Source organism: Xiphias gladius, chromosome 22, assembly GCF_016859285.1.
Source record: "Xiphias gladius isolate SHS-SW01 ecotype Sanya breed wild chromosome 22, ASM1685928v1, whole genome shotgun sequence".
Lineage (NCBI taxonomy): Eukaryota > Metazoa > Chordata > Actinopteri > Istiophoriformes > Xiphiidae > Xiphias > Xiphias gladius.
Window position 1 is genome coordinate 7,503,773 of NC_053421.1, and position 10,833 is coordinate 7,514,605.

Here is a 10,833-nt window from a genome sequence, read left to right on the forward strand (position 1 = left end):
ACTTAGATATGCCGTCACTATATCTAAAAACCATGTTGATGGAATATCATTTCAAAACTAAAACAAAAAAAACCAAAAAAAACATGGATACTTTTCCACCTTTGTCGCTCCTGGACCACATTAACATTAAAAAATAAGTTCTTAAAATATCAATAGTTCTTGTCTTATGCTGACACTGTAGTAGTGTGCGATAGTATCTCAATTGCCTTTTCTACCGAAGAACATTTTGACTTCATACCAAACATCTTGGCATGTCATGGCAGGAAAAGCACAGGTGAAACAAATTTCACTGACAAAAACAGAAAGAGCTAACCTAAATGGAATGCAGTTGTTTTAAATGTTATCAAATACACTTGTGCTTTTCCTGCTATGACAAACCAAGATCTCTGGTGGGGAAAAAAAAAAAGTCTACTGAGCAAGGGAGTCTGGCTTACCTGGTCAAAAGCAGGAAAGATGTAGTCAGCAAACTGGATCTCAGCGATGGCTGTGGCACCAGCAGTAGCTACACCAATACCAAATCCCACAATCCCCTGCTCACAAAGGGGAGTGTTAAATACTCTGTCCTTACCTGGGGAGACAGTAGAAAAGAGGAGACAAAAAAGACTGAGAAGCTGGGCTACTAGTAGAGGAAAGAAACCAGTGGTTACTGGGTGGGAGGACTGATCGTTGTTTCGATTTCCACAGACAGAAAAGTTCACACAGAGGTTGAAAGTTTAAGGTGTGGTCCACTGAATCTAATTATTTATTTGGGACCGCTGACCACCAATTGTAGAGGTTTTCTAAGGAGCAGCAGGGCTTTTCTGATAACAGAGCAAGGTGTATGCTGCACACTTGAGTGAGGAGATTGCAAAGAATACACTCACTTAAAATGCCATGAGGTCCATAAATAAATAAAGTGACAAGCTGATGACTCCTCCTCAGCTGTAGCTAACCAAGCCTGTGATGTTAACACAACCCCCATGAAGTAAAAAAAAAACAACAAAAAACAAAACTATTTTTCATTCTCCACCCTATAATATGGCAAAGAGCCGCAGGAGTTGGTATCTAAATTTGGACTGAGTGTGTTATTTTTGTTCTCATCTTTGTGTATTTGCTAATCCGGTCGCTCTCTGTTTTGCTGGGAAGTGTGTTTCTCAGCAGTGAAACTCTGCCCTTATGTGCCCCGCTGTGCTCACATAGTTCAATTAGCAACCACAGCAACACAAACCCTTGGAGAAATGAACAATTAAGCGATCAAAATTAAGTGCTCAAACTGAACCAATCATAAATATGCAGCTTCATGTCAAAGTGACAATAAAGTGTGTGTGTGTGTGTGTGCTTCTGTGTTTCATCAAGGCAATGAGTAGTAAGTCAACTAATGATGAATAATACAACCAAGAAATGTTAAAAATAACACAATGTGTGACTATCAAATGCATCGTTAAGTTTGTGCCTCAGTTGTTCCGATGAGTCTAAAATGCAATTTTAAATAGACAACATGTTTTGGTAACTTTAAATGTTGGTGCTGTCTGACACCACCGCTGCTTTCAGTGAAAAAGGCTAAACACATTAGTGAGACGGAGAGCTAGTCAAAGCACAGAGTCAATGTGTGCTGCTGTTTTCAGGGAAACAGCACTCAGAAGTAGCCAGTGACCAGTGGCGGCAGAGCCGGATCGCCGAGGTGGATGCATCCGCCTTGTAAAAAGCCACTCATATATCGTACACCCTGCATTAACCTCTGTTCTGTATAATGGCTGCGGGTGGCAGTGGTGTGCACCATCCCTTTCAATAGTGAGAGGGATAAAAACAGCTTTGCGCCCACCACTGTACACAAGGATGAGATGGAAAATAATGATCCCTCTCCAAAAGGTCAACACTTCTGACGTCAATGAAAACAAAAAGGCAAAGCCAGCTACTGTAGGACGCATTTGAGACTCCTCGCTATTAAAATTTAACAAAACAAACTGAAAACGAACTTGAAACAAGAAAATCTAATGACATCCAATTAGTTTATACTACTTTATACTATGATAAACAAGAACAACAAGTAAGTACTATAATTGCTCGGTTTCCCTATTATGTTGAGTCAACCTGTTTTGGAGGACCTGTTTTTAGCTTGCAATTTGTTTGTTCCCTGATCTACTTAAAAATGACAGTTGATAAAAAGGTTGTATATATTTCAATACATCTAGGAGTTATTAGTTTCAACAACTGACTGCTCTTCCTCCCAGCACCAATCTTGTACATGCCCATAGCCTATTTTATGTCATCAGTAATTTCTCTCCCCACAGAGGTTTATGTCTAAAATTGTCAACTGTGGAACCAAACTGGAGGTGTCAGCTTGTTTTAAAGGGTAAATCATCAGTGAATAATAAATGCATAAATTAATAGTTAAGTAAACTGCAGATGCATTGCTTTTAATGGGTCCATACTTAAAAGCTAGTTGCAGGAGTGGCTACATCCCAATAACCTTTTTTTCATGGCAGACATTTGACATTTTGACATTTCTCGGAGAGAAACAGGTATAAATAATTAATTCCATTTAGTGGCCTCGGTTTCAGGGTCCTGGTATTATTCATGCTGGCTCACTGTCACACTGTCATGGCTTACAGATACACATGAATAGAACAGAGCCATTGTTAATGTTATTAGTAACACCTGTGCTTTTCCTACTATGACTAGTGAATTGTCTTCTGTGAAAAAGAGAGCAGAACTGCAACAGTTGTTGCCTGATGTAATTCAGCCCTTTAAGGCACAAATATTCAAAAGAATGAAAAAAAATAAAAAGAACATATTACAATATAAAGCAAACTAACACACTGGCCCTAAAATACTATTTTGACCCCAAAACAAACTGATATTACCTATCATTTTGGGTAGACCTCTTTAGAAAGATGATGATCATCAACCTGTAAGATTTTGAATGTAACATTTCACTAGCAATATTTGAGAAAAAATGCAAAAGGAACTCAGAGCAATGGGCACTGTCACACTATACCAGCTCACTGTATCAACTGTGTAAAGCCACCCGGCTACAGTGGACAAATATGTGCAAACAGATCCTTCTGGTCCTCTAGGTGAATGAACAGTAATAGGACCTTGTGTGTGAGAGGGTGGTGACATTCTTCTCAGTCCTATGCTGCTATCTAGTGGAGAAATCACGTAAAGCAGACCGGAGAGCAGGTTGCTGACAGTTTCAGCAGATTCAGAAATGGTGACTTTTGAGTGGGTGGGCGGGGTTGAAGGGGAATAAAATCTCTTACCATATTTGTCTCTCAGACCCACTGTGCATCGGAATACTCCACCAAAGGCAACATCTTCCCCAAAGATGACTGTAGATAAACACAAAACACAGTCAGTCAGTGATGAAAGTGCGTGTTCCTCAACACACCAGAACCGAATCGGCAAAAAACACAAGGTAAGGATCCAAAGCGAAAATCAGAACCTGATAGGGGAAAAACAATAATAGCATACCGGTAGCCCCGCCTACAGCTCTCTGATTGGGGTTTGACCGTCCTTCTAAAGAGAACTGATCAACTGGTTGTTTCTTACCTTCTACAAATATTTTGAGAGAGAGGGGCCGCTTGGAAGGTGTGGAAGGTTTTTACCTAACGCCGTATTCCAGTTAAAATTTTTCTTTAAGCAATATCCTAAAATGATACTTAATTTAGAAACACAGACTTCTCCCGGATAATGTAACAATCATGCAGGTTTATGTTATGACCACCAGTTCTAATGAGTTCACCTTCGTTTTTGGACCAATCACGTTTTGCCTATCATTTTGGCATGGTGGACGGCTGTCGATACTACAATGTCCATGATCTGGTTGCCGTTGCTATGGAGAAGAAGCCAGAGGCACGAATAAGAGCAGCAATGAAATGCCTCGTTGTCGAATTTGTGAACGCAACGTAATGTCTTAACAGTTTAATTTATATAAATGTAACCCAGAATCCAAAAGTTAATTTATTTAAGCTGTATTGTATTGTCACATTTCTCAGTATCGTAATCTTTAGCTTTCACCCACAGTTAAGGGGAGAAGTTAACAAATGCCGTTAAGATTTCATGTACACAGCCTCTTACCTTCATTTTTTAATCAAAGAACCAGATCATTTCTAATGCAGTTGTTCTCCTTTTGTACTGATGATTTCACTGGGAGAGTTTAATGCCGTATGAAGAGCTGTGAGCCACATAACATTAAAGCTGCATTAATTTGCTGATTAATTACTTGATCACCAGAAAATTAATCTTCAACTGTTTTGATAATCAATTAACCATTTCAGTCCATTTACAAGCAAAAATAACAAGCATTTTTTCAGGTTCAAGTGGCCCGACAGTAACCTGCATATCTTTGGGCTTTGGAGTCATGGTCAGACAAAACAAGACATTTGGTGTTCTCATCTGTGACTTGTGGGGAAAATGTGAGAGGCATTTTCCACAATATTTTGAGATTTCATTACAGACTAAATGGCTAATCAAAAAAATTACTGTCAGATTAGTGGACAATGGAAATAACTGTTTGCTGAAGCCCTACATAACACTGCCTGTGGGAAAAATGACTGGGATTTTTACTTCCAAAATCAAGGACTCACAATGAAGACACAACTTAGATTTCAATTTCCTGAACCCACATGTCGCCAAGACTGGCAGATTCCATCAATTATGATTCTATGCTATTGTCACCATGTTATGTAGTTCTTAAAAATGCATTGACTTGGAATAACAACCTAACAAGGAAGAGCATGTGTAACTAACTAAGATTTCCATTTACTCATCATGATGGACTTGGACCAGAGTCCGACTGTAGGTCAATGCATACTTTCAAAAAAACTGCAGTTAGTGAGGTAACAGAGTAGATGTTTTAAAGATTTTCATTTAACGATTATAAAATTCCATTTCTTGTTTTGGCATCCTACCTGCTGTAGGATCACTGGCGAGAGTGTTGTCCAAGGCACTTGTAACTGACTGGAACAAGTTCATCTTCTGTGTGGGACCTAAAAGGTTTTTGTTTTTTAAAAAGGGGGTTTAAAACAAACAAACAAACAAACAAACACACACACACACACACACACACACACACACACACACACACACACACAGTCACAAACATAAGTGACCAAACCAGTTATTTCATGACATAAATGACATTACTGAAACCTGGCAATGATTCACTGATTTCAATCAATGGGACACAAGCTTCATTGTTAGAGTAAAGGAACAAATGATACTAGTAATGTCTCCATACTGGGTTGTCTTTTTAGATCCATTACAAATTTTAGCACCTTGTGTGAGTGCCAACATCCTGGTCAGATGTACTGCAGGATAAACAGTGAGCTCACAACCAATTAGGAACTGTCTCACACTATGAGATATCATATAAGGTTGCAATCAGAAATAGTCAACCCCGTCACCTCAAAAAGACATTATAGTGATGTGGATGAAAGATAATGACAATAAATGACAAAAAACCTCGAACAGCAAAAAATATCTATTAATACAGGAGTTATGTTGACAACAGAAGTAAACAAATTTGAAGTTCAAATGAAAAATGTAACTTTTAACACGTGCAGTATTATTCAACCCCCAGCTTCAGTACTTTGTGGCGTATCCTTTAGCTTTTATAACTTCTAACAAATGTTTTCGGTAAGTGCTGACAAGCTTCTTACACCTCTCGATCGGAATCTTTGCCCAGCCCATTCTTCACGTGCAAAAGCCTCTAGCTCAGTGATGTTTGATGGCTGCCGTGCTGCAACCGCCTTCTTTACATCCCACCAAACATTTTCAATCCGAATTAAATCTGGCGACTGAGGCGGCCACTCCAGGACGTTCCAGGATCTTTTTCTCAACCAAGCTTTGGTTGACTTGGAGGTGTGCTTGGGATCATTGTCGTGCTGGAAAGTCCAATGATCACCAAGGTTTAATTTGTCAACAGAAGGCATCACGCTCCTCTTTAAAATGGCCTGGTATTTCTGGGAATCCATGATGTCAGGTACATGAACAAGATTGCCAGTTCCTGCCGCAGAAAAATAGTCCCACATCATCAGTGACCCGCCTCGACGCTTGACCGTGGGGATGGTATTCTTCTGGTCATAAGCCTGGTCTTCCGCACGCCAGACACGCCGCTCGTCCATATGTCCAAACAGGTCCAGTTTGGTTTTAGCAGTCCGTAGAACTCCTCCTTGCATATTCTAGTCGACTTTTGATGTTCCTTGTGGTCAAGAGTGGAGTGCGTCTTGGAGTCCGGCCATGAAGTCCTTGCTCATTCTTTGCACGTCTTATAGTTGCCACTGAAGCACTTGTACCAGCCTTCATCAGGTCATCCTGTAGGTGTCTCGCAGTCACACTGGAGTTTTCTCTTAGCTGTCCTAAGCTGCTAATGTCCCTTGACGAGATATTGGGCTTTCTTCCACGGCCAGGCAGGTTTGCAGCTGTTCCATAAGTTTGAAACTTCCTTATAATGCTCCCAATGGTGTCTTTTAGAATATCATTTTTTTTGGAAATCTTCTTATAACCACGGCCCTTCAGGTGTGATGAAATAATCTCCTCTCAGCTCCTGTGGAAGCTCCTTTGTCTTTCCCACTATTGCAACTCACCTTGAATACCTTCATGAGTGGGGTTTATATATGCATCACAGCTGAAGCAAATGAAGGATCATTATTGAGTTCCCAAAGGCTTGATTATGTTTCAACTCCACTTTAGGCCATAAAAACTGACAGACAGCTTTGAAAACAACAATATTATATAGGGCTTGAATAATTGTGACTCTGCTATCATTACAAAATGTACTGTTACACACAAATACTACATCATGCATTTTCTGTGTTGAGTTTATGTACCACTCAGCTCATAAAGAAGGTCACCCGAAGCAGAATCCTGCTCTTTGAGAAGACTTTAATGAATAAATCCTTAAAATCTTTGGGGGGTTGACTATTTTCTGATTGCAACTCTAGATACCAAAAGTCCTTCAGTGCTGTCATGCTCATGCTACACCAACCAGGTACAATCTGCAAGCCGACAGTGTGAAACAAAACGAGATGTTTAAACCCAGCTATAGTTCAGTTACTGAAAGTGACATTTTTAAACGGTCATTTTTGAATGCCGAAGGTAGTTGGTCCTCTTATCGTTATCTATTCAGATTTGCCAACTTTTTCATATCGCCTAACCACAAAGTGTTATAATGCCGGTAAGTCACTTGTCTAAAACAGCTCAACTGCAGAAACTTCCAGGGCTACACAATTCGGTCCTGTTGATGGAGCTAAGGTTAGCCGGCTAGCCAGCCACTCACCGTACTGTGTCGGGACGGGGTCAGGCTGGAAGGTAAAGTGCGCTGCATGTCGCCGTTGTGTTTTTGTACGGGAGTTGCAGCTCGGCGACACTTTCAGCAGAGTGGCTCCGAAAGAGCTGTGAGCGATGGAAAGTTTCGAGTTGGCACCTCGGACGAAGAACCGTGCTGCAGCCGCCATCACTGTTGTTATGCCTGACCAGGAAGGGCAAGATGAGTTAAAGTGTGAAGATCGTCTAGTGCCATAAGGATACAAGCACTCGGCGGAGGAACACTGCCAAAATCCCGAGCCACTTCCGGGTTACTTGTCGGTACTCTTCAATAGTGTATTGGTTCGTGATTTTTCGGTAGAGTCAAGATAAAATAAGGATTATATTTACATTTAACGATGATATCCCATGGAGTTTTGAATAATATGTTCAGTAATATGTCTTTGTGTTACAATTTTAAAAGCTACTGCAATTTATGTTAGAATATAGAGAGAAAATCCTTTTCATCTTGTAGAAGTGAGTGATTCCTAGGCTGTCGGTGGTTCGGTGGTACCCGGGATTCGTGGCAGAGTGAGAACTCTCGTCACTTCCACCACATGCCAGCCTCCACGAGAAGAGAAAGGTTGTGATTGGTCGAAAGGGAGGGCGTGTTGCGGCGGGGGGGGGGGCAGATTTCGGATAAAGCCGGAGCGCACGCTTATGCAAGAGGCCAAATTCGCTTTGTTCAGGGGCAACATCCCCCGTTCCAGGTCTGCGTGGACCGGCGTGTCTTCTTTGCACCAGCGGGCAATGCAAGTTTACCCGACGCTGCTCGACAAAAACCGCCCAGGCAGGCCGCCGGATGACCGAGCTAACCGTTTTTCAAGTCCCGACACACCTGACGCTACTGAGGTCTATACTTTGATTTGGCCACATTTCAGGCAGTGTGTTCTGTTACTCCAAAACAGCGTTCAGCATGAAAGCCAGAAAGCTCACTTGAGGTCTTCTCAGTCCGTAGAACAGTATTCATTTTGCGCCAGTGGACTAACCTGGGGGGCCCCAGGGCAAAAATTAGTTGTTAGGCCTCCGACTGATCCTCACTATACATAGCTGTTTCATCGCTTCCTTAGGCGACCAGAGACCACCCAGTACTCTAGAGCTGAAATGATGTAAGTTGATGAACCAATTAATTGGGAATTTCAATTACTGGTTAATCATTTAAGTCTTTGTAAAGCAAAAGTGGAAAAAAAAATAGAATAACGATGTTAAAAATGAAAGCACACCGACACAGGGCCTCTCTACAAGAACCAGGCCCACAAAATTCAGCAATTAACGGCCCATCTTAGCTGGTGTTGCACTTCAGTGGTTCCAATTCATAAATGGCACAACCACTTGATATATAGTGAACCCAGTGCTTTTAGGGCCTCTGCCGGTCTGGGGCTCGTGGTCGGTTTCCCGCTTTGCCCGGTCGCTGAGCCAGCTTTGATCCTGACCTACTGACATTTGTTGAAGTGTGTATCAGCTTAAAGTGCTCCGCCTCTGATAAGACATGTCGCGACCCCTGATCATATTAGATACATAACAAAGAGTACAAACCAGAGCGTTTACCGATGTCAACTGCAACATCAGTGTGGGAAGTTGAATCAGTGCATCTTTGTATCAGATATAATTCAGGAGACAGAAACCCTCTCTTTTCTCCACTTAGGTTATAAAAGATTTTTGTTTCACTTAAGGACAACAGACATATTTCCTTTGATATCCAACTCCTCATTAAGAATGCATAAAATAAAAAGGAGAGAATATACTATAATGTATGTTTGGGGTCGAATGATGCTAAATAAAAAATGTGACCAGGTGGAATTTAGTATGTGTTTTCTGCAAACATGTCTACAACTATACATAGAGAGAGAGGACAACCTGTTAGTTTTAGAAATGCGGAACAAACTGTGGATGAAATTCCGAATTAACAAAAAAGTAATCATTCAATTCCATTTACAAACTCTTTTTGTGAATAACGAGACTCAAACAGCTCTTGTATCGTCAACGGAATGTCACAGTGGTACTGTACCTAATATATAAATGATATACAGTATCACAAGTGTCTTCTCTGGGCAGGGGTCAATATGGAACTCTTTATGTGCACCGTTACCCATTTGAGTATACCCAAAGGTTTCAAAATGACCCTTCGGGGTTATACAAGGAAAGTTTAATTACAACATATACAGGACATTAATGAAGAGGTCAGAATGTAAACCTTAAAACCCAACTGAAACGATTCTTCTTGTTTTGACTTTTTATTTGAAGTCTCTGATCATGTCGAATATCCTTCTGGAAAATCTTCAGCTGCGCTGCCCTGAGTGTTCTGTACCAGCTCATCCCCAGTATTGTTACATGGAAGGTGTTTCTTCAGGGTAGTTCAGTACCTCCGACAGCGGCCTCATCACAAAGATTAACCGGACAAGTTCACACAGAGATGGTAGAGTCTGATATTTAAATGTGACTTTACAATTCTGATCATAAGCTATTGGCATCAACAAATGACCTTAACAAGGTGGGCAAAGGCTTTGGGTTTGACGAAGGCTGTAAAGTTTAAAAAAGGTGAGAAAAATAAACTTAGACACAGCGTACAGCTCAGTTCTAACTTCCACTCACTTGGTCCAAGGCATGGTGTTGCCCGCGTGGCCGGATACCTGCAACTCCAAACTGCATCTCTGTGAGTCTTTTGGATTTCACTTTCATCAGACCGGAAACCATGGTGTTGAGCAAGTTCTCTGGATGAGAGAATCATCTCTGCAGCTCGGCAAGCGTAACAGAGAACCTAAAACTTGTCATGAGAAATCAGTTTCTTACACAGCACTGTCTCCTTATGTCAACATACACTATCTGTAGGGCCATTTTTACAATTGGTGGTTACCTTAGATACTGTAGACACTGCCCAGACAATCATGGACTGTGGAAATGTTGCTTTCCTTATCTCTTTTCTCCTCCTGGGGCTGTTCATTATCTTGTTTCTCATCTCTGGGTCCTTCCCTCATCTCATTGTTGGGTCTTGGGCTCCTCCGAGGTCTCAGACTCATCCAAAATGACCGTAAAGGTGGGGAAAAAACAATGACAAAAACTAGAGCAGCAACAGACAGGATTAATGTATACATTTGTAAATAAAGAGTAAGTATAGGCCCATTTTTACTATATGTGGTTATCCATTAACTGTAAATGTAAAATTGTACTGTAACATAATACAATTAAATTACGTTTATGCTGTACCTCTTTTCATTTTGGGTCCTGGAGTTGTCCAAAGTTTGCATTGAAGGGAAAAAAAGACTCAACAGAATCCCATTCACAGCTTCTGTCGGCTATAGCATTTTTTGACAGCAAATGTTAAAAGCAACTAGAGAAGAAAAAAGAGCGTAAACAACAAAATGTATACATTCAGCATATACCAAGCTCACGTTTTCATACTCAGTCAGGTGAAATACTGAAGGTGACACTCTTACCTGTTGAGTGATAAGCTCCATGCGGATGGTAAATGTCACTTACGTCATGTCCGCTGTGTCAACAGCCTTTTTATTTATATGGCTGTATGAGGACAATCCCCTAGACTCTGCT

General features: G+C 41.0%; 1 protein-coding gene across 1 annotated transcript in view; it reads right to left on the bottom strand.

Annotated features, from left to right (window-relative positions):
• Nucleotides 1–7,492, bottom strand: part of bckdhb (branched chain keto acid dehydrogenase E1 subunit beta) — a 62,768-nt gene extending 55,276 nt beyond the window's left edge. The window contains exons 1-4 of the mRNA XM_040118428.1: nucleotides 7,262–7,492; nucleotides 4,893–4,970; nucleotides 3,243–3,311; nucleotides 435–568 (exon numbers count right to left, since the gene is read on the bottom strand). Of these exons, the coding sequence (XP_039974362.1) occupies nucleotides 435–568; nucleotides 3,243–3,311; nucleotides 4,893–4,970; nucleotides 7,262–7,439 (459 nt within the window). The 5' untranslated portion in view covers nucleotides 7,440–7,492. The remainder of the gene's footprint in view (nucleotides 1–434; nucleotides 569–3,242; nucleotides 3,312–4,892; nucleotides 4,971–7,261) is intronic.
• Between the last annotated feature and the right edge of the window lie 3,341 nt (nucleotides 7,493–10,833).